This window comes from Gopherus evgoodei, chromosome 2, assembly GCF_007399415.2.
Source record: "Gopherus evgoodei ecotype Sinaloan lineage chromosome 2, rGopEvg1_v1.p, whole genome shotgun sequence".
Lineage (NCBI taxonomy): Eukaryota > Metazoa > Chordata > Testudines > Testudinidae > Gopherus > Gopherus evgoodei.
The window spans coordinates 158,186,244-158,210,752 of NC_044323.1; the positions used below are offsets into that span (position 1 = coordinate 158,186,244).

General features: G+C 50.6%; 1 protein-coding gene across 1 annotated transcript; it reads left to right on the forward strand.

Moving 5' to 3' along the window:
- Positions 1 to 373: 373 nt before the first annotated feature.
- On the forward strand, positions 374 to 19,875 carry PHYHIP (phytanoyl-CoA 2-hydroxylase interacting protein). Its single transcript, XM_030552094.1, has 5 exons — positions 374 to 788; positions 10,470 to 10,653; positions 13,164 to 13,338; positions 14,872 to 14,989; positions 15,484 to 19,875. The coding sequence occupies exons 2-5, from the start codon at positions 10,489 to 10,491 to the stop codon at positions 16,016 to 16,018; spliced, it is 993 nt and encodes a 330-aa protein (XP_030407954.1). The 5' UTR covers positions 374 to 788; positions 10,470 to 10,488; the 3' UTR covers positions 16,019 to 19,875.
- Positions 19,876 to 24,509: the final 4,634 nt, after the last annotated feature.

A 24,509-nucleotide genomic window follows, 5' to 3' on the forward strand; every position in this document is an offset into this window, starting at 1 on the left:
CCCAGAAGGACTCGGTGGAGGGGTCCTGACTGTGCCTGCAAGCTCTGCTGTAACCGGTGTTCCTGTTGTCCAATAAACCTTCTGTTTTACTGGCTGGCTAAGAGTCACTGTGGGTCCCAGAAAGAGGGGTGCAGGGCCGGACTTCCCACACTCCGTGACACTGGTCCATTATTCTGAAGTTTCTGATAAGGATTCAGTGTTGCTTAGTGACCACCCGTCTCTCCCTATTTTTAGTACCATGCGTGCAGTACCTCACACTTCTGCACCCAACCTGAGGCTGCATTCCCCTCCCTGCCCCAGATCCTGCCCCAGATCCTGTGATTCCCAACCCTCCGCCACGGGAAAAGCCTCTATAATTTCACAGTGCTATCCTTGCACAGCGGAGGATGCAGCTTGGGGAAGCTAGGCAGGGAATGTGGTTGATCATCACCTGATGCTTTGCAGACTGAGACCCGATGGTGGAGAAGGGCTGTATTTTTTTTTTCTCCTCCATGCTGCTTGATTTTTTTCCCTCTCTGCTTCTTTAGGGTGTCTGCTGTTTCCTAGCACTTGCAAGAGTCTGGGCAGCAGTGAGCAACAACAATAGCAGCCGGAGGCAGAGGAGCAGTGTTAGCCCAGAAGGAGACAGGGGACTGCATGGGAAGGAGCAGCACCTAGCTGGAGAGACTGCTTTTGCAGCCAAGTTTCTGCAAACCAGAAACCTCACCCAAGCTGTGTGCCTGACACACATTTAATACACAAGGCAGCCACACTAACTTCTTAGTGTCAGAGGTTCCCTGTGGAGACAGGTAAGGCGCTTTTACCTTGTACTCGGAGATGGGGTGTGTGCGTGGTTCTGAGCACCAGACCAAGTGCCATGAACTCCGGAGTGCTGAGCCCAGCTGTGGCACTGACTCACTGTGTGGCCTTGGGCAAGTCACTTATGCCTCTGTTTCCTCATCTGTAAAGTGGGAGCAAGAAATCCCTCCCTCCCAGGAATTAATCAGTCAAGTCTGAAGTGCATGGAGGACAAGAAGTGCTAGGTAAGTGTTAATAGAAAGGACGGTGCTTCAGAAGCCCTAAGGCAGGAAAAGCCCCCATATAATGAGACAGTACAGCAGGGGGAAGTGAGGTTAAGCACTCAGGCAAGGGCCCCAACTGTCAATCTCTCCAAGCCCTGGAATCTTTTCCAAGGGCTTGAGAAGGCAGCTGTACCTGTCACATTGCTTTTCACTGTCCCCAAGAAAACGACCTTCTCCTTTTTTCACGACACAGCCGATTGGAATGGGGAAGATGGGAGAACTTTAACTGGGTTTCCATGAATGGGGGCTAATGTGCCATGCAGCTCTGCAGCCTGAAATCACATGCTCTTAAAAAGGCTGCTCCTGGAGACCAGATTGGTGTGTCTGTGTGGGGGTGTACATAGACATATGTCGGGGGGGTGTACATGTGTATGTGTTAATGGATGTCTGTGAGTGGGTGGGTGTGCTTGCATGATATATGTGAATATGGAGTATCTGTGAATGGGTGTGTATGTACTGTATATACATGGTTGTGTAGTCTGTATGCAAGTATATGGGTGGAGGGTGTATGTAGTCTGTTAATGGAGGTCTGTGCCTGAGTATGATTCATGTGTGTGCATGGTTTTCTCTGGTTTGCATGTAAGGACATGCATGTGGAGGTATGTATGGTATGTATTTGTATATGAATGCATGTACATATGTAAATATATATGAGGATGTGTTGTATTATGTATGTTTATGGGTGATTGTGAGCAGGTGTATATGTACTAGGTGTACATGGCTGAGAGTGGATGCGTTGATTGTGATATGAGTAGATACATGTGTGTGGTTGCGAGCATGTGCATGGATGCATATGTATGTGCTTGCAGATGGGTGGTTGTGAATATATATGGGTGTGTGGGTTTGTATGCATACATACATACATATGTGTTTGTGTGACTATACTTGTGCGTATACAGTTAGAAATGTGTGTGTGTGTGTGTATGTGACTGTGTGCACTAATGTGAATTGGTGTGTTTGTATTTGTATACCTGTAGTTATGTATGTTTCTGTAGGCATGTGTGTGTATACTCAGGTGTCTGAGTGGCTGTGAATGGGTGTACTTGTGTATACATGCTTGTGAGTGGGTATGTATGTATAATATGTATGTGCGTGTGTTCAGGCAGTGGTGTGTGTGTGTGTGTGTAGGTGGCTGTCACATGCATGTGCGTATGTCTGCATGTGGGTGTGAGGGCTGCGAGGAGGGAGGGGTTGCATGTGAATGCGTGGTGGTTATAAGCTGCACTCTCATACTGACTGCACTAATCTCTGAGGTTCAGTAACATGCTGTTTTTGGTGATCTTGGCTCCCTACAGCTCAGGTTCTCTAGTTCCTGGCAAGCTCTGCTCAGGGAATTACTCTGCCTGCCAGAGCCTAGGGCAGGCAGGGCCATTGCTTTCCTATAGGCAGCTAGTAGAAACCCTAGGCCACCCAGCCAATCTATTGAACAGCAGAGAGCCCATCTCTTCCAACATCTCTTCCAACACTCTTCCTGCTCCATCTCCCTGGTTTGGCTCAGACAGGTGAAAATGGAGCCTGCTGTTCTGAGTGAGGGTGAGAGGGCTGGAAGGAGACCGTGGGGGGCTGATGCGGGGAGAGGGACTGGCATTTAAAGGGGCACAGATGCAGGGTAATAAGCCAAGGAGGTCAGAATTGTCCCCCTCATGAGGCAGGGGTTTGGGACTCGCTCGGTTTGGTTCCCACGTCCCTTCTTTTGAAGTGGCATTCACATCAGAGGTAGGCTGCTAGGCTGGTTTTGCATCAGTCCCTGAGGAGACCTGCGCCCTCCCCACTCCTCCCACACACATTCTGCTCTTTCCTGGCTCTCTCCATGCCCTGCTTTGGATCTGGGCTAGAAGCGTGGGAGCTATCTCCCTTGAGTGCTGGCCGAGGCGCCTCATTCTTCTTTATCAAGTGGCTTTCATTTACAAATCAGAGGTTGGAATGGAGCCCTCTTTGCTTGCAGGGTGGGTATATGTGTGTGGATGAAATGGGTGTGCACGATTACATGAGTGTGTGCACGTACATGTGCACATCTGTATTTATATCCCAGTCCAGGTCTTCCTCTGCCTGTGCATAGCATAGGTAACGCGTTCCTCTGAGCATGTGTGTGTCACTGCATGAGTGTGTCTTTGTCTCTGTATATTTCTTTCTCTGAACATGCACAGAGAGGGAGTGACAGCTGCATCTGTGCATTCCTTGAGCTGTGCCTGTGTGTGCACCTCAAACATGTGCTCGCCTCTGTTTGTACATCTAATTGTGCATTGTGCCATGAGCATGCAGGGAGATAAAGCGAGAGCTACACTGGTGGGCATATGTATGTGTCTCCATTTCTGTATGTTTTTGTACATGCACATTGACACCTCTCTTTGACCATGTACAAAGATAAGGTGATTGCTTAACATGTATGTGCTTCCGTTTGCCCCATTCCTGTGCGTGCATCCCCATGCACGTCTGCATACAGAGAAGCAAAGCAATAGCTTCACATGTGTGTACCAGCATCTCTCTGAGTATGTGTGTTTTTCTCTCCATTACTGGACATGTATATGTAGTGCTATTCACTTGTGCCTTGCTTTATACATGCATGTGTACAGCTCTTTTTCTGTGACAGCTACACACACAGTTGGGTCTGTTTCTCTGTGCAGGGGTCTCTTTATCATTGTTTATGCATGTGCCTCCCTCTTTGTGTATGTGCCTTTTCCTGGTACATACCTGCATATGTTTTCCAGTAACAGAGACCAAGCAATTACTTGCACATGTGTGTATCTGCATAGGCCTGTCGCTGTTCATATAAGTGCTTTGCCATACATGAACGTGTCTCTGTATACTTGTGCATATACAGAAGCTAAACAATAGTTTTGCATGCATGTATGATGTGGCTGTCTCTCTGTATGTCTTCATGTCTGTGCACTGCCATGCATGTTCTCTCTTTTTGCTCACTTCTCTGTATCTGAGCATGCATCGTGCTGTACCTGTAGGAATCTCTCCTCCATATGCACCTTTTTCTCTCTCCCTCTCTCTGTGGATCGCCACACATGCCTTCACGCCTCTGCATGCGTGGGAGATCTGCATGCATTTATGACTAACTTTGCATGAGCCCATGTGCATCAGACTAGCTGAACAGCCTGCTATGCATTCTTCAAACGCCACTTATTAATTGGAGCTAAAAATGGATTGGAACATTATGCCAATTGCTGCCAGAGACTGATCTGATTTGGCCATCCAAAACTCCTCATTGATATCCGTTGCCAAGGTCTGCGTAATAAAAACACATGTACACATTGAACCAAATTTGACCGTAGGGCTGCAGATTGGACTTTGTTTGGTGGTACCCCATGCATGATGAGACCTCTGTGTGTGTATCTTTTCCCTTCCAAAAGCATAGCTTCTCTAGATGCACCACGTCAGGGTTCCTCAGTGGACCTCTGGACTGTGCTGTATTACTGCTGGGGAACCCAGGGATGACCCTGCTAAGGGGTACATAGGAATCACACAGTTCACTATCCCATGGCCCTCGCTGTGCACTCTCATGCTCCGCGGTGAGAGCTGCTTGTACATTTGGTGCAGGTCAGGGCCCGTACTGGAAATGCTGGCTGAGTGACTTCCAATGGTGTGTGGGGCTTCAGGGCATCCAGATCCCTGTGGAGCACTTTCAAAAGGAGAGCAGCAAGCACTCGCTCCTGACAGTATTTTATGTTTTGCTAAGCTCCGCTCAGTGGTGAGATGGGTCTCCGGGTTAGCCGGGCGCTGATGGCCTCCCTGCATAGCGGTTGCAGAGGCACATTTCACTTCAGCTCATTCATCCAGCCAGCCTCGCTGTCCGCCCATTATTGGCTTTGGGGCAGGGGCCTGGTCAGCTCTGAAAGGTGCTTTAGCCAAGCTCCACACAAGTGCATCAGCAGGGCACATGGGGCAGTCCAGGATCTGTTCCCCATCCCCACTCCCTCCTTTGTCCCCTCCACCTCCCGCTCTTTCTCTCCATCTGCTCCTAAGCTCCAGGCACCAAGCCGAATCCAGCCTCCCTCCCGCTCTGTTTGGATTCCTGGCAGTGCTTTCCCCCTAAGAACAGGTTGTGCAGGGAGCAGAAGCAGACACACCAAGGGGCCACAAAGTTTGATCCCTCCTGCACCCCTTGCTTCTGGCTGCCATGCCTCTGCCCTCCTCCTTCCAGATACCAGAGGAAGAACAGCCAGGCTGAGAAATACCACTCTGGAGCAATTTCTCCCCAAGTTCTTTCTCCTGCATCCTCTGCCACCCTGAACCAGACGGGGCCAAAGTGCTGAGCTTTTAGCTTATCTGCTGCAGCTGCTTCAAAGCCAAACTCGATCATCAGGAAGAGCTGAGCTTGCACAAAGAACCTCCTCTCTTTGGACCGTACCATGCTGCAGAGAGATAAGCCTCTCCCAGCAGGAGGCGCTGGAGGAAAATGGCATCAGCGCACTGGATCTGTGAATTTGTACAGCGTTCTCGGTGGACAACGGTGGCTATTACCAACCCACTGACCACCACAACTATCTCCTCTTCCTTTGCCAGCAGCCTAAGCAGGGAGGCCAAAGACAGAACGTGGCATGGAGGCTGGATTCCCCTCTGGCTCTAGAGAAGGATAGGCAGTACATCTGAAGCCAGAAGGCCTTGCTCCTCAGTGCTGCCAGCCCGGCACATTTCACCAGAGCTAAATTCACTCAAGGGAAGGGAGGAAAAAGTCAAAAGAAAAAGAAAAAATACTGGTATTGTTTGGGGGTGCTGAGCGGATGGGACCCATGCTGGAGCCAAGCAGAGCTGGAAGGGGGCCAATGAATTGCTTCCTGGAACCTAGCATCAGGCCCTCAGCCACAGTCACAAGACACAGCTCTGTTCATTAAATCAGCCAGCCTGCTGGCAGGTTGGACTGCAGCTGATTTAAAGGACAGTGTTAATGGCCCGGCCAGATCCCCAAGGATCAGTCTCTGAGCAAACAGCATAGCTGAGACCAGCAGCAGCTGCTGGCTATTTATCAGCCGGTGCTTTACACGGATTGGGCTCCCACCCATGTAGAGCTGTGGCTTTCAGAACTTTCTGCCCATAGCAGGGTGGTTGGCAGGGGAATGCAGCCAATAGAGATTTGGGGTTGGGGATTATCTCCCACTCAGTCTCTAACAGCACCATGTCCACAGTGGGCTCAGGATGCCCCTCCTGTCACCCGATTGCTCCCAGCCATGTGCAGGATGGTTAGTGCAGGCACACACTGGGGCTGCTCACCAGGGCTATGCATACTGGCATATGCATACTGGTTATTATTGTAGGGTTGCTCACATGTGCGGTGTATGTTGGTTGGTTGTTATTGTAGATTTGCTCTTGGCCTGTGCACGCTGGTTGGTTGTTACTGTAGGGTTCTTCACAAGTGCTGTGCACACTTGGTTATTATTGCAGGGTTGCTCATGAGATGTGCGTACTGGTTGATTGTCATTGTAGGGTTCTTAGCAAGTGCTGTGCACACTGGTTGGTTGTTATTCTCAAATTGCTTTACATACTAGTTGATTATTGTTGGGTTGCTCATGAGCTGTGCACACTGGTTGGTTGTTATTGTAGGGTTGCTCATATGTGCTAAGCTGATGCCAGGATTCATCTCCTTTTCTCCTTTCCCCCCCATATTAAAAAAGAGTTTGTAGCCATTTGGTTTTGTTGCATGCAGTTATAAGCAAACAAAAGCAGCCCCACTCAAGTCCTTGTTAACTGTGGCACTGACTCTCTAAAATGTGCGTCACCCAGGTAACAGCCTTTCCTCCCTCAGCTAGCGCCTATTGCTATGCAACAACTACCCTCCCTATGATTGGATATATTGAGTCATCGCAGGGTTAAATTCTGATGTGCTGAATTCTGAGAAATCACAACACAATGTGAAGGTGTGGGCTGTTCATGTGGCAGCTATAAATAAAAGCACCTGTGTCCCAAACACAAAGGAGCCCTCACGGCAGGGGGGAAGAGAAGAAAGACAATTAGGAAAATTTGACATGAAACAAACTGTGATCCTGCTGCAGGAGCCTGTGCCCTTGTGAGAGAGCAGGGGGTGGGAGGAGGGGAGAGATGGAGCGGGGGAAGAGAAAAGAGAGACATTTGCAAATCTGTCCTTCTAAAGGCCGTGCAGCATCTCTGGGAGAGTAGATGCTGGTCTTGCTAATGGAAGAAACACCAAGGGATCTTTAATGACCACAGCAGCTTAGTTAGAGCTTGATTTTACATCTCATCAGAAAGCAGCTTTTCAATACTGACTCCAAACATCCTATGCCGACTTGCCAGCACCACTTTTGTTCACTCAGCAACTCTCCCATCCAAGCACTGACCAGGCCCCAACCTACTTGGCTAACAGCACAGGGAAGGTGAATTAGGCTTTTTAGCTGCTAGTGATTCACCCAGTGCCCGTCCCCAGGGGAGCACAGGTGCTCAGACCTGTTTTCTCCAGATAAAAACCTCACCCTTTGAAACTGATTGCACAGTTGTTTCCAAAGAAGCCAGAGCAAAGTGAAGCGAATGTAAAACTCACCAGGGCCAACTCAGTCTGCTCATAGGTGTGCCCAACCTGCTCAGCCAATAATACCTCTGTCCACTTTCATCTGAAGATCAATCTCGAAGCACTTTACAAATATCAATGGGTGGAGTCTCCATGCCCCCATGAAACAGAGCAGTAGCAACTATTAACTGTTCAGATGAGGAAAGTGAGGCAAAGAGCCAGATGAGGGAAGTGACTTGCCTAAGATCAAACAACAAATCAGTAGCTGGATAGAATCCAGAATCAAGCCCAAAGGCCTCAGTGCTGGCTGGGCCTTGGGTATAAAAGCAGCTTTCCCTGTAGCACAAAGAGCTGGTGCGGGAGAACATTGACATGTAATTATACATTTACCCAACTCTAAGTCCGACATTGTTGTTTTTCTTCCGCCCTCCCTCCTTCCTGCCCCACGTTAAGCAAACATAATGCCATCCCTTTAAAGAGAAACACCCAGATTATAAAGGTGGCTTCTTGGCAGGGCTCCTTCCCCTCCGCCCAGGGAGCACTGCAGCAGAAGAGCACTCATGCCTGCCTCTCGAAGTCACATCTCATCTCCCTGCTCCCGCCCCGTGCCAAGCGGATGGAAGTGAAATCTCTCCTGATTTATACCTCTGTGTTTGAGCTTAGAGTCTCATGCCTAGCTCCTCCTTATGGAAAAAACTCCTCTCGGGCCTCATAATGCTACAAGGAACTGCAGTTTCAGGCCAGACCTAGGCTCTCTTGCCTTTTGCGTCTTAAATAATCCCTACATCAAAGCTGCTGGCATCCATGAAGGTCACAGACTTGGGTTCACTGCAAATGAAAGAGGCGTGGAAGAAATAATGTCGTGCAACCACTCCAGACACCACGTGTTGGCCCAGAGCTCAGCGTGCTAAGCAGATGTTGGGTGCTGGGCTTTTCTGAAAACTGAGCTCCCAGGATCACCATGGGAGCTGCTCAGTGCTGAGTGCATTTGGAAATCTGTTCTGTTTGCACTCATGCTGAATGCTGGGTGAAATTCTGCCCATGTACCGCTCAGATTCCATGTACACCCCAAAGCTGCCTATTGGCTGCCATCAGAAGCTAGTAATACATAGCAGAACCCACTTCATTAGCGGGCCTCATGCAGGGCTTGTACCCAGAGTGAATCTGCCTATGTTACCAATTCACCAGGTCCCCTTTTTACACATGGAGCGCACACTTATGTTGTATGAACATACCCAATACATCCATGCCACATGTACCCATGGATTCTGCCCACTGAACACATATACAACACATGCAGATGTCATGTGAACCTGTTACCTCTGCTCACACACCTTATGTACTTTTATGCATGTTACAAACATACCACCTACACAACCAAAACACACCTTACTGACAGTGTCTCCACCCAGTTCACACCCCTTCTTTGCACATACATGCATGCCCCGCATATGCTGTTCACTTTCCCTTGCCTGATCCAGGCACAACACCCTGCATGCGTGTACAATAAACCCCTCTTTCACTGTAACTGCAGTATATGGCTATCTGCCATTCCACTGTGCCCTCTGTACAATGACGGCAATCAAGCTGCTTTAAGCACAGCGCAAAGCAGTGCCTGAAATGACAAAGGGGATGTTAAAACTGCGGGTTACCCAGACACCACCCCGAATCCCCCTCTTGGCATTCTCACATTTTCTCTAGCTCCTGGCATGCACACCCCCACCCTTCCCTGCCTGCAATTGCTCTCCTTTCAAAACAACCCCCCTCCTCAAATCCCTCCTCCTTTCGCGCCTATTGGCCCAGAGCCCCTTCCCTCCCCAGCACCATCTGCTCTGAATCTGTCCTGTTCAAGGCTTGCGATATACTTGCTGGCACCAACACCTGCAAGGTGCCGGCTGCTCTGTCAAACCTCTGTGTGGGCTGACACCCGCTCTTCAGCTGGTGCCATGGATTCAGATGGAATTAATTAGGGCTCCGATGCGAGGGGCTCATACATGGGGAAAGGAAGCGAGAGAACGACAGAAGCTGGGGAATCACTGCCTGAGTTACAGCTCTTTGGGAAGGGCTATTCTCCATGTTATTATTTGTATTCCAGTAGCGCCAACCGAGATCGGTGCCCATCATGCTGGGCCCTGCACAGCCACAGGATCAGTGACAGTCCCTGTCCCAAAGAGCTCATACCTTAGATAGATGAGGCCCTCCAAGGAAGTGTCAGTAGTCCCCTTTTTACAGTGCGGGAACTGAAGCACAGAACGGCGAGGGGTCAGTTTTTCAAGGGCTCACCACCCACAGCTGGGGCCAGATTTTTCCATAGCGCTCAACATGGTGTGAGCTGGCCATCTGGTGCCTATCAGGGGTGCACACACACATTGCACTGTCCTTTTGGAAATCTGACAGTAAGTGACATATGTAAAGCACCAAGGGAGTTCAGGAATGGAATCCAGATCCCCCACCCAAGTCGTGGGCCAGTGCATTGACAACAAGATCAGCCTTCCTCTATAACTGGTCTGTGCTCAGCCATTCCCAGGTTGGCCTCCTAGCCATGTGAGCACCTGTGGCTCCCAACTCACAGCTCTCTCCCCCTGTCTTTAGTGCCAGCATTTGTCGGCAGAGCTGTGCCCACAGAAGCTGCATATGCATCCAAATAGCTGTGTAAACATACACCTCCATGGAGTACTCTCTCTCCAGTGCTGGCAGAGGGGCTCCCTCAGAGCACCCCCAAATTCTCACATCGGGGACGAGAAGCTGCAATGGAGTCCCATGCTGGGCAGGGGGTTCTGCCCTGGGGCCATGCTGTGGGCTGGAGGCTAAACCCACTCTGGCGAAGGGAAGTCTGTCCATTAACTCTAATGGTCTCTGGATCTGGTTGTGAGGCCAACTGGTTTTATGGCCTCTACCCCTTCATTGCCCATCACCATACTGATCCCCTCACTGTGCCATAGGAGCCAGGCGGGTTGGACCATGGAGCTGCTCTCCACCCCCCGCAGCATTGAGATCAACAACATCACGTGTGACTCGTTCCGGATCTCCTGGGCCATGGACGGGGGAGACCTGGAGAGAGTCACCCACTACTTCATTGACCTGAACAAGAAGGAGAACAAGAACTCCAACAAATTCAAACACAGGGTGAGCAAGGGGCGGGGGGGGGGAACCTGGGCAGTGACTGGATGCTCGTGGCCACCCTCAGCCAACGACTGTTCTCTGAGTACTCAGCCCAGTGCTGAGTCACTCCCCATGTAGCCATCTGCTGCCATCTCTTTCTCGTGGCACAGCTGTGTATCTACATCGCAGATGCCTCCAAACTGGTTCCCTTTGTTGGCAGCTCCAGTGAAGGACCCAAGGGGGGCATGTCCTATGGAGCATGGAAGGGGTCCCTTTGGGGGTCGGGACTGGGTTCATGGATAGGGACAGTTTAGGGCAGGGCGCTGTGCCTGGTGCTGTGGGTAACTAGAAGAGTCAGGTTCAAAGCCCGGTCCCACTAATATCAAAATCCTTCAGTGGGAGGAGGATTTGGATCTCAGCCCTTCAGACTGTAAGCCCACTAGTGTCACCAGCCTGAGATGCCTAAGCCAGGCTTTAATGGAAAAAGAGCCTCCTTTCCCCACCCAACTCTGCTGTGAAGTTAAAACAGGGGTAGGCAACTTATGGCATGCGTGCCAAAGACGGCACACAAGCTGATTTTCAGTTTGCACTCGCACTGCCCAGGTCCTGGCCACCAGTCCAGGGGGCTCTGCATTTTAATTTAATTTTTAAATGAAGCTTCCTAAACATTTTAAAAACCTTATTTACTTTACATACAATGATAGTTTAGTTATATATTATAGACTTATGGAAAGAGACCTTCTAAAAATGTTAAAATGTATTACTGGCACGCGAAACCTTCAATTAGAGTGAATAAATGAAGACTCGGCACACTGCTTCTGAAAGGTTTCAGAGTGGCAGCCGTGTTAGTCTGTATCCACAAAAAGAACAGGAGTACTTGTGGCACCTTAGAGACTAACAAATTTATTTCAGCATGAGCTTTCGTGAGCTACAGCATCCGAAGAAGTGAGCTGTAGCTCACGAAAGCTCATGCTGAAATAAATTTGTTAGTCTCTAAGGTGCCACAAGTACTCCTGTTCTTTTCGCTTCTGAAAGGTTGCCGACCCCTGAGTTAAAAGGTTTTTCCTGGGAGATTTGATGCCAGGGGCCAGAGCAGCAGTGAGCCATGGGAGACTTGAGGCCTGCCCCTGTGAACCAGTGTGGGGATGGGTAAGGAGGCAGCTGTACCCCTCAAATCAGCATGGAGAGGAGTGATAAACGTACTCTCCAACACATAACTAGAGGAGATGTGGAATGAATTACTCACTCTTCCTTCTCCCTCTGGAATGGAGTTACTAATTCACGATCCTTTTAGCAGGATGGTTACCACGGTGATGCTATTTAATGTTAAGTATTTTTTCCCCCTCCCCAATAATAAGCTTCTTTTTCCCCCATGTCTCCTGACTCTTCAGCATTTGCTGTTGCCACAGAAACGGCACAGCGCTGCACTGATGCTTTTGTGGTCTACTGACACGGCAATTTATTCCTTAAAACAAAGGTTTTCAGGACATCTCAGAGCTTGTTTGGCTGCTTCCAGGGCTCTGTTAGATTTCTTTGCCCATCTTGCATGCAAGAGGAGTTGGGCACAACCCTTGCTGGGTGGGGTGGGAGGTATATTGGTGCCTTAGTGGTGCAACACGGAAAACACCATCTCAGACATTGCTCAAACAGAAAAAGAATGAATGTTCCATAGGACTGAATACTATGTTAATGCATACTGCAGTATTCCACAGTGATGAATGCTATGGCAATAATTACTACAATGTTACGCAGAAATGAATGCCATGGCAATAATGACAGCAATGTTCTGCAATATCAAGTACTGCAGTATTTCATTGCAGTGAGTATCGTGTCAATAGATACTACATTTTCTGCAATAACAAGTACCAGAGTATTCCACATATATTAATACCATGCTAATGAATATTATAATACTCTGCAGTATTCCACTTCAGTAGTTACTATGGCACCAAATACTACAGTAACAGATATTAGTAAGAGTACTACTCTGCAGTGTACTGCAGTAATGAGTGCTATGGTGATGCTAGAAAGCAGTGGTATTCTATTATAGTGAATTTGGGAGCATTTTCGATGAGTCTATGCTATATAAGAGCAGCATATTAGTAGTGAGAGTTGTTTTAGAGTAGTGGCCACTGTAGCAATATACCCAACAGTTTTCCACACCAGTAGGTCATGCAGCTTACTGTACAGCAGATTGTGGAGCCAATGCAGTTGTCCTTGTAATAGACTAGGATTGTTTTTAAGAAAGATTTTCCCAAGGTCTCCATGACCTGCCTCTTTGTTCATCATGGGCAGGCATGGACTCCTTTACAGACATGCACGTCCAGTTCAGGGGAGCTGCTGGAGGGTCTTGCCAGATCAGCCTTGTGCAATGCTCTGAGGCTATGCCTGGATGGGTGCTGTACTTCCCGGGGCCCAGGTGTCATGCTGCTCGTGGGAGGAGGCTTTGGCAGGGGGGAATCACTAGCCACACTGCTTCGATCCCAATCCTGGTTTATTTTTGCATGTGTGGCATGGCTCTTCCCCTTGAACAGGATGTGCCCACCAAGCTGGTCGCCAAGGCAGTCCCACTGCCCATGACTGTGAGGGGCCACTGGTTCCTGAGCCCCAGGACAGAATACAGCGTGGCCGTGCAGACAGCAGTGAAGCAGAGTGATGGGGAGTACCTGGTGTCTGGCTGGAGCGAGACTGTGGAGTTCTGCACAGGCGGTGAGTGTGCCCTGATGAGTCAGGAGCAATAGCTGGTAGCGGAACCTCAGCCACATGGTCCGTGCCCAGCTGGCACAGACTGTGATGAGCCCCCACGGCCCATCCTCGGAAGGGAATCTCCAGCCTGCTGCATCACAGAGGGGAATTGGTTCTCAGAGCTGAGCTCATTGTGGACCCACATCAGATCTGTCCTAGGGGGGAGGAGGGGAACTCTGGCATGTCATACTGCTTATGCAAGGTCAGGGGAGTTCATGCTGCTTGAATATTAAACGAGAACTGAGCTGTCCATGGGTTGCCCCCCCTGGGGCTCTAGCCTCTTTGTGCAGCCATTTCTCTTAGCCAGGGACTGCTCCCTAATGGGCCTGCTGCCAAGTCTGAGGGGGGCTGGCATAGACCGGCTGCCACCAGCACAATACCCACAAATAGATTTCCTTTCTTCTGCCTTAGCTGGGGTGGGGGCAGAGGGGGGATCGTTGCTCCCCTGCTTTGCTTTCAGACAGGTTGGAGCCTCCCCCACAGCCTTTCCACCGACCCCCCCCCTCAATTCTATAGTGACAAACAACAGAGGAAGGCTTTGTGTGTGCCCCTGCCCGGCCCCCCTCCCAAATTGGCCAGGGAGTTTTCTGTTCCCCAACAATCCCCGATCCTCTCAGCGCCTTGAGGCAATGGTGCTGTTATCCAGGGAGACCCCCTGCCCCTAGGGCAGGAGCCTATTTGCAGGCTGTGGGTGTTCTGGGGAAGGGCTGAGGGGAAAGGGGACAGAAGAGGGGGATGGATGCAGGGCAGCCCAAGAGGGGAGGGAGCATCCTGTGCTAAAGGCATATAAAGAAGAACAAGAGCAGTGTGGGCTGCTGACTCTGAGGCAGAACAGAGGCTGAGGGGTGGTGGGGAGAGCTAGCAAAACCCTGTCTTGTGGAGCTTCAGTGGAAGAATGGGAGGCTTAGGGTGTGGGAGCCAAGGCCGGCTCCAGGCCCCAGCACGCCAAGCACGTGCTTGGGGCAGCATGCCATTGGGGGCGCTCTGCTGGTCGCCGGGAGGGTGGCCGGCGGCTCCGCTGGACCTCCCACAGGCGTGCCTGCAGAGGGTCCGCTGGTCCCACGGCTTTGGTGGAGCATCTACAGGGATGCTTGCGGGAGGTCCACCAGAGCCGCGGGACTGGCGAGCGGCAGAGTGCCCCCTGCGGCATGCCGCCGTGCTTGGGGCGGCGAAATGGCTAGAACCAGCCCTGGTGGGAGCTAGTCGCACCCTGAGGGGGAAGCTGGCTGCTGCCAGCTAGGGGAAAGGGTGGGAACCGGTTGTAAAAGGCAAGGGAAGGAATAAACAAAGGGGTGGGGGGAGCTGGCTGCAGCCATAGGAGAGAGGCAGAAAGATGGGAATGGGGTGGGGGAGCTGTCTGGTTACCTCAGCTGTAGAGGGGGATCCAGGCTGAGCTGCTGGGGAGCCAGCTGTCTGGAGGGAGTGGGGAGGGGCGGCTAGGAGGGGAGCTGGCTGCATTGATGTAGGTGATGACCAATGTCTCCCTCCCCTTTGCAGACTATGCTAAGGAGCACCTGGCCCAGCTGCAGGAGAAGGCTGAGCTCATTGCGGGCAGGATGCTCAGATTCTCTGTCTTCTATAGGAACCAGCACAAGGAATATTTCCAGCATGTCAGGTAACACCCCCTACTCCCCCCCCCCGGCCCCCCGGCTCCCCTAGCAGGGCCAGAACACGCACCCAGCCTAGCAAATGCAAGGGGTCTGCGGGGAAGAAGCACCATCTCCAGGAGTTTTCCTGGCTTAGAATGAGAAGGCACAAAGAACACAGAGCTGGGGCTGCAAGGCTGGTCTCCCTTCTGACCCTGTCCTGTCCCAGACCTATCTGCACTCGCTCAAAAGTAAAACCAATTTCAAGCACACTCTCCAAGCTGGGAATAGAACCCAGGAATCCTGGCTCCAATCCCACCCCCTGCTCTAACCACTAGTCCACAAACACTAGCTTGTGGTATACTCACACCAGCAAATAGTATCCAAACCCAGATTTCAGTGGGGGCGTGCTGGGGTAACCCCGAGGAGCAGTTAGTCTCTCGTGTGGCCAATGGAGCATAAGAGCCATGCCCCCTCCGCTGGGCTGACTCTGCAGCTCACTCTCTCTCCTCCTGCCTCTCAGGATGCATTGTGGCAATGTGATGAAGCCCTCCCTGAAGGACAACAGCGGGAGCCATGGCTCACCCACCAGTGGCATGCTGCACGGGATCTTCTTCAGCTGCAACACTGAGTTCAACACAGGCCAGCCCCCCCAGGACTCGCCCTATGGCCGCTACCGCTTCCAGATCCCCGCCCTGCGCCTCTTCAGCCCCAACACCAACCTCTACTTTGCGGACTTCTACTGCATGTACACCGCCTACCACTACGTCATCCTAGTGCTGGCCCCTAAGGGCTCTCCGGGAGACCACTTCTGCCGGGAGCGCCTGCCCCAGCTGGACATTTCCTGCAACAAATTCCTGACCTGTTGCATGGAGAACGGCGAGCTGGTCTATCACCATGCCCAGGACATCATCCTCGAGGTCATATACACCGAGCCCGTCGACCTCAGCCTGGGCGTGCTGGGAGAGATCAGCGGCCACCAACTCATGAGCCTCTCCACTGCTGATGCCAAAAAGGACCCCAGCTGCAAGACGTGCAACATCAGCGTGGGGCGCTAGTGACTTGAGGGGGGAGCTGGAGGGGATGCGTGTGTGGGCAGGCATGCATGAAGCAGGACTGGACTAACCTGAGGCTTTCTGCAATGGACGTGGTCTGGGATGGGGGCAGGGGTGGAAACTGGGACCTGGATGGGACTTGTGGCCAGAGTGAGTGTGGACTGTGGATTTCCAAACTCTCTGCGCATGCCTTGCTGTCCAATGTCAATATGGACTTTGCAGGATCCCGGCCCTAGTGGGAGAAGACCTCCGGTGCTGCTCAGATGGGATCTTGGCCTCCATTGACTCCTGCAGACAAACCCTGGTCAGTGTGAGAAAGGAAACACCTGAGCTCCTGACCTGGCTGATAATCTGATTCAAGCCAAGGTGGAAAGACCCGTCCCCTTCGGCACTTGCCCCACTGGAGAGTGGGAGCTCCAGCCCCCTCGGAACCAAGCTGCCCATTCATTGCCATTTTCAAGTTGGAAAGAACAGGAGCTTTGGGTTAATTTGGAAATGTTATCATCAGGGGAACCTGGAGCTCTTCCTTCTCTGATATAAGCTCCCCTTCTCCGAGGTCTGCCCCTGCAGCCCTCCTTCACTCTGTCAATTCAATAAGCCCCTCTCTTTCTGCTACTCCCCCCAACCCTACCCTTTGCTAAGTGCTCAGTCAACTCCTACCTTGCCCAGGTGGGCTAGATCCTCACCTGCCACCTGATTCCCACCTGGGGAGCCCTGAAGGGTATGTCCCACTGCAGCTGGGAGCCAGCCTCCTAGCCCAGGGAGATCGATTTACACTGGGGGGGCAGCTTGTGAACCCAGCATGCACTTAACCACCTAGCCCAGGTGTGAGTCCTAGCTTAGATGGCCAGCTGTGAAACCAGAGCCTGCTGTTTTCTCCTGATTGGGACTCTCAGCTATTGGAGGCCTGGCAGGCTCAGGAAAGAGCATGCAGCTACCTCACCCTCAGCTCCCTCCATCCGGGCTCTGTCTCAGCCCCAGGCTGTCCTGGAACTTCTTGCTTCACTGCTTTCATTTACCTGGTTAAGTGCTGTGTGGGATGGGTGAGCGGCCCCACTGCAGGTCCTGACAGGCCCTGTGGCACTCCTGGGTTGTGTTGGAATTCCTGGGGGTGGCTGTAGCATGAATGTACCTGCTCCCCAGTCTAAGGAGGAGCCTAGCCCTGCCCAGGAGGCCCCCTCCCGCCCCGGCTGGGCAGGGGGAGGAATGCAGCCTCCCTGCTTGTGACTTCAGCCATGTTCTGGAGTGACCTGCCAGCTTCTGGGGTGAGGAACAATTTCAGCCTCTCTTTCTTTTGTCCCCCTTGCCCATTCCCACCTCCAAGCACGGATCTCCCCTGGCCTCCCACCACTGTGCACCATGGAACCAGGCTTATTGGAGCGCTGGGTCTCCTTGCTGCTACCATGTCCCTCGGGCATGATCTGCTTGCTATGCTATGGCCTTTGATGTGTTGCCCCAAAAGCGGTCTTGAGGGCTGCTTTTTTCTCCAGGTGATGGGAGAGGAAAGGCTTGGCTAGATCCCAAGGCATTCACAGCAGAGCCCCATCCTTGCTTCAGCCTAACTTGTCCATCACTTGAGGCAGCCTGAGCCAAGCAGAACTTCCTCAAGCTCCTGCCCCAGGCCTGCCCTGCTCCCCACACCAGCCACCTCCTCCCAAGGCTGAGCCTCTCTCCCTCCTCTTTATAAATAGTGCTGGGCTTTCTGTGCTATGTGAAAACTTTAGCTTTCCAGGGGAGTCTGCTGGCACCCAGACTGCTCGAACATGTGGCGTGAGGCGCCCGTCAGCCTTCTAGCCATGCCTGTGAGCTGCCCTTGGGCCTAAGACAGGACAGCATGAGGGGGCATTTCCTAAATTGGAAGAGAGATGCAGAGTCTGCCCTTTCACCACACCCTGCTGCAGACTGGGGCCAGGGCCTGAAGGACAGAGGCAACAGGGATGTTCTGTGTGGGGAGGTTTTTCAGCATCTGGAAATCAGATAAGACCCACAGAGGAGCTTGTGGGCATCCAAAGCAGCAGGTCCAATCAAATGAAGTAAGGACTCTGGTACCAACAGCTGGAAGATATTCGGCGTCCCAGAATTCTGATTCCCATCCTTTTTACCAACTGGGGGTTTGAACTCGGGAACCTTCAGCTTTAAAAGCCTGAGCTGCTACTGTGTGAGTTAAAGGAGTAAGTCCCCCTGTTAGCAGCAGAAGTAGTAGATTCACAAACAGATTTGATGTAGACTGGCCACTAGCAGCAGATAAAGATCCTATAGTTTCCTGGTGAGCACTCATATTCTAGACCCGGTATGTCCCCAGTTGCCCAGAGAAATAGAGCAGGGCGTTCATTATCAAGCAGTCACCCTTAAAAGGGGAGAGAAATTTCAAGTGCTGGCCATTGCTCTGGGAAGGGAGGCCCTGCTCTGGTGAGCACAGTAGTGTTTTCATTCTTAGTGGCATTTGGAGTGCTTGAACATCCGGCTGTGCAGTGTTTGCTGCGTGCCATCGCAATGTTGTGCTGTTAGTGCTGCAGCCAGGAAGTGATAAGGACCTTGGCTTTTGTTACACTAACTTTTGATTTCCCCTTATACTGCAAAATCCAGCCATGCCAACTGAACCCCCCCCCCTTGTCCATTGGGACGTGGCTTGTGCAGAGGCTGCTGATGCCCACATGCAGTGCAGTTTCCTGGCTGGTCTCTGGCCTGTGCGCTGATACTGACACAGAGGTCCCAAAGGTTGCTGCAGTCTTGAAAGCTTTTCCAAGCAGTAATGTTGATAGATCACTCCAGCAAAGGCCACAGGATTTGCAGCAACATGTGACTTACGTTTCATTGCTCGTGGCAATGTGAGAATTGAGATAATATACTGGAGAGGGGTGCAGGCAGCCTTCCCCGGGGACAGGCGGAGGAGGGTAGTGATGACTAAGGGTGTGTTCACAGTGCGATGAAAGATCCACAGCACAGCTATGGCTGGCCTGGGTCAGCTGCTGCAGGCTCACGGGGCTCAGGTGGTGGAGTTATAAAATTGCAATATAGACATTCAAGCTCACCCAGGCTTATGAGGGGGGTGGGTCTCAGAGCCTGGGCTCCAGCCCGAGCTGGAACATCTCCACTGCAATTTTTAGTCCAGCAGCCTGAGCCCAAGTCAGCTGACCTGGGCTCCGAGACCCAATGCCATGGCTTTTTTTAATTGCAGTGTAGACATACCCGGAGAGTGTTCCCTGGAGACAGAAGGAGGAGGGGGTTGGTGACAATCGGCCTTTCCTAGAGACAGCTGGATGGGGGAGGTAGTGAGTGGGATTGACAGTTTCTGTAGAGACTGGAGGAGATGTGTGGCACAGCTGACTGTGAACTCATTGAATCAGTGAGCCCAATTCAGAGGTGTTGTGTAAGGGAGTTGTAAATTGCCCATTGGCCAATGCGTGTGACAGTCGGGGAGTCGAGGCTGGTGTAATGCACACTCTGGAGCAGGAGGTTGATTGAACTTAGACTGATGTAGGTGCCCCATGAGACCAGGAGGAGAGAATCAGAATTTGGCTGGGAGGGTGTCTATAAGGAGGGAGCGGATCTCTGCTTGGGAGCTTCTTGTCATCCCTTTAAAGATGATGCAGGCTAGGTTTCCCTTTCCGCAGCATCAGGGTGGGAGCCAGAGAGGGCTGTGTCTGTTCTGAGAGACTCCATCTCCCTTTGCCCTCTGTGCCTCACATGTGGCTGAGAATCGCAGCATGGCGCTTGTGTGGCAGCATCCGCATCATCCCTGGCCTGATGTGGTGCTTTTCCAGTCTCTATGTATGATGCACGCTGTAAAGAAACCCCCTTACAAACCTGTGCTGTGCTGACAGTGTGTATCAATAAACTAACAACCTGTGTGCAGCCCAGCCTGCTGCTTCCATTGGCGTCTCAGGGCAGCTGGGTGTGGGTGTGTGGGTGCACCAGGGAGGTGATCCAGTTTCAAGGAGAGGGCTTTTATATACAGCTGTGTGTGTGGCAGTGGGAAATTGGGGGTATGGGGGGGGTGCAGTGGCTGGTCCATTGCTGAAGCTCTCCCAACTGAACAGAGCCTGAAATGTCTTCTAAGGTTAAAAGGAAGAAAAGTTTAAAAACGGATGAGGTTGCAATGGTGAATGTAGAGTCCCCACCCCATCCCAGCAACCATGTCCTGTTAATTAACTCTGCCACCTGACCTCCTGCCTGGCCTCAAGATACCCTCCAGCTCAATAACCTCTGGGGTTACTGCTGTAGCATTCTCCCATGAAGGCCTCTCTATACAGCTGGGGTGCTCCTGGGGTGGCTAACATAGCTTCCCTGTTTCCTTTGGGGGCCTCTGTAGTGAAGGTCTTCCTGAGCAGACTCATGACGGGTTACCAAATTGGCTTCTCCCTCTCCCATCTGCTGGTGCCTCAAAACATGGGGATCAATATAAGACCCTGAATGAATAGGCCCCCACAGAACACACCAACTAAGGAGGAATGGACTGTGGCTGCTACTCACCACAATTGCAATGGGATGGATGGATGGAGTCTTGAGGGGACATTACTGATCTTGTGAGCCAAATTAGAGCAACCTCCATCTGACACTAACAGGGCTATGTTTGGGTGATTTTGCTCTGGCTTTGAGCCATGACATTATGGGGTCTTGACACAGCAGGACTAGCTTGCAGGATGAACTAGGAATTCTACCCTACTTTAAAGAATTGCTACACTATTCCATAGTAATTGATACTGCAGTATACGCCATAGAAACAGACCCAGCAGTGCAGCGCAACAGTATTTAATGCTACAGTACTAAAAAAACAGAACAATGGTCAACAGAAATGAATGCTACACTATTCTCCAGTAAATAATATTACAGAATTTCAAAGAGCATATCACTGCTCAGCAGTAATTAATACTACAATAACAAAAAACACAACAGTATCCTACAGTAATGACCCCAAGCACAATAGCTTCACAAAAGAGTTTCTACTAGGCTAAGTCCTACAGTCCTTACTCAGTACTTGACTTTACCTAAGTAAGGACTGTGGAGTATGGCCCACCCTACTTGGCATTATCACTACAGAAGACTGCAGTATTTCTGCCTGTAAGGGTGGAGAGGATCTTGCAGCCCAGGGTCCATTCCCCTCCTCCCCACCTGCCCTGAGATGACTCGAATGCTGCTCACAGACTGACCGCCCACCTTGCAGTTAGGTCTCCAGAGTTTGGCGAACGCTCTGTTTTTGGAACTGGGCACAAAATCCCAGATCCCTGAAGGTATTTAGGCACCTTACTCCCATGGGAATTAGGTGCCTAAGTACCTTTGAGGATCTGTGCACAAATCTGTGCCTGCAAATCAGAGGAAAAGAGTTTGCAATGAACACAAACAAAGCAGGAAGAGGTTCTGGATTCAGAACATAGAAGTCACTACTTCACAGCAGCCCAGAAGTCGGTCTAGTCTGGGATTCTGTCTCCTGCTGCATTGACTAGAACATGGGTGCATCTAGCCTGGTCTCCCAACGGCACCAGTATCCTGTCTCAATCTACATTGAGAGAGCCCAGTGCCCTCTCTCTTGGTCTCCATCTGAATCTCATTTGGACTCCATCTGCATTGAGATAGACCATCCAGCACAGAATCCTGCCTCCAGCTGTACTGGGACTCACTAATGGTCCATCTAGGCTGGTGTCCTGTCTCTCATCAGTAAGAAATGCCAAATGCTTTAAGGGTGGTAAAAAAATAAATAAAAGCTTCACTCATCATGCAGAGCTTTCCAAGCCGTGACAGTTTAAATGCCTGTGATTTCATAGATGTTAACAGTGAGACATTTTAAATTACTCATCTAAGATGCTGCAAAATTCATCTCCACAAGAGCAAGGCACTTCAGAAGCTGCCTGGCAATTAATCCAGAATGAGTGAGGCTTGACACATCTGCATCACGCACTTGGCCAACTGTGCGGTACAATGCTAGGTAGTGGTGAAAGTGCAGGGTCCCTCCTGACCGCTGGCCGGTGGGCAGCCTGTACAGGGGAGCATGAGGGTCGATGGCTCATGAAATTTTTATTCCAGTAAGGGTCACTGCAGATGTCATTCTTCTTTATGCCAGAATCTGTTGTTATTAAATTATATATGAAAAGATCCTATTCGCACACAAGTTCCCTTTGCAAATTAGGCAAGCTACAGAGAGAGAGAGAACACTGCTAAATAAGATACTAACTGGCAATTAGCATGCAATTACCCATCATGCTTTTCACTTTTATCCCACTCGTAATATTAGCATTAAGTGCATAAAAAGAAAAGAAAACTTGCCACTTTGCTTGTATATCCCTTCCTCCTGGAGCAGAGGTAAGGACTGGCTGCCTTTTATACTAGGGATCTAGCTGTGACCATCAGATCAGGGTTTTCTCCCAAAGGATATTCAGCTTTCTTATCTACAATTTGCATCATAAGAGACAAGCCTGGAGATTGTGCACAGAGCAGGTACAGCATGGGCAGAGGCAGGCAGTGCAAGCTTCTCCCTACACTCCTACCCACCACTAATAATATCATCTACCTCTTCTGTAGCATTTTTCATCAGTAGATCTCAAAGTGCTTTATAAAGGAGGTCAGTATAATTAACCCCATTTTACACATGGGGAAACTGATGCACAGAGATGGGACAGTGGGAAAGCTAGGTAGCACCCTGGTCTTCCTACTCCCAATACATGCTCTATCCACTAGACCACACTGTGCTTTCCTCTGAATGCTCCATTCAGTCAATGGCCTCTCTGCTGAAGCTACCAACCAAGGGGACTAATTCGTACTAACTGATCATTGTTTTGGGGATGCTGATGCCTGCCCAACTGGGCCAAGACCCAGAAAACTCATTCATGTGGGCCACTGGGCACCCCTCGGACAGAGACAGCTTTTGATCATTACCGTCCAAGGATGGAGTTGGATGGATGATCATAAGAACATAAGAATGGCCCTACTGGGTCAGACCAAGGGTCCATCTAGCCCAGTATCCTGTCTTCCGACAGTGGCCAGTGCCAGGTGCCCCAGAGGGAATGAACAGAACAGGTAATCCATCCCCTGTCACTTATTCCCAGCTTCTGGCAAACAGAGGATAGGGACACCATCTCTGCCCATCCTGGCTAATAGCCATTGATGGACATTCCTCCATGAATTTATCTAGTTCTTTTTTGAACCCTGTTATGGTCTTGGGCTTCACAACTAACTCTGGCAAGGAGTTAGTTCCACAGGATGACTGTGCATTCTGTGAAGAAACAATTCCCTTTATTTGTTTTAAACCTGCTGCCTATTAATTTCATTTGGTGACTCCCTAGTTCTTGTGTTATGAGAAGTAGTAAACAACACTTCCTTATCTACTTTCTCTATACCAGTCATGATTTTATAGACCTCAATCATATCTCCCCTTAGCTGTCTCTTTTCCAAGCTGAAAAGTCTCAGTCTCATTAATCTCTTCTCATATGGAAGCCGTTCCATACCCCTAATCATTGTTGCCCTTTTCTGAACCTTTTCATCTAGTGATGAAGCTCTGTAACTCACTAGCAAACCCAGGCATAACCAGTCCCACGTCTGTCCTTCAGCTCCCTTTTCCTGTTTTCTTAGCAGAACTGTGTCATTCTGTCCACCTAGACCAGGGGTAGGCAACCTATGGCATGCATGCCGAAGGCGGCGTGTGAGCTGATTTTCAGTGGCACTCACACTGCCCAGGTCCTGGCCACCAGTCTGGGGGGCTCTGCATTTTAATTTAATTTTAAATGAAGCTTCTTAAATATTTTAAAAACCTTATTTACTTTACATACAACAACAGTTTAGTTATATATTATAGACTTATAGAAAGAGACCTTCTAAAACATAAAAATGTATTACTGGCACGCAAAACCTTCAATTAGAGTGAATAAATGAAGACTCAGCACACCACTTCTGAAAGGCTGCCAATCCCTGACCTAGACAACCTGGGACCTAGAGGGGAGGCATGTAGGTTTTAAAGAAGGTCTCTTCAAGGAGCGTGGGTGTGCATGTACACACACACAGACACACACAGAGCAATGTCTGCAGCTGCCCTAAAACTGACACTGAAAATTGCAAATTACTTAAAAACATGATCTTTCACCACCCTCTGAAGAAGAAAAAATATTATTGAATGCTGCAGCACCCCTGCAATCAGAGCTCGCTGCCAGGCCTGCCTGGTAACAGGTGCCCTTGTTGTTATGCTCCTTGGCAACAAACACTCTCACAATGCCCCTAGCAACGGATGCCCTATCTACTCCATCTCTTCAGCAGCCCTCGCGACCACCCCCGTCCCCATTCCCCACTGCTCACTGCTGCCCCCAACCCCAGAACAGTGCAGTGCAGTACACAGACACCACTTGACACTTTGAACAAACCAGCCTCTGAGAAACATTAGGATGGAGGCTATTCCACGGCTGACAACCCCCCACCCCAGCCCGCTCCCCCAGCTTAATCCCGTCACTAGCTAGTTTGGTTACAAGGAGGAGCCGCAAAGCTGTCTTGTTTCTGAAATGCGAAGGCACTA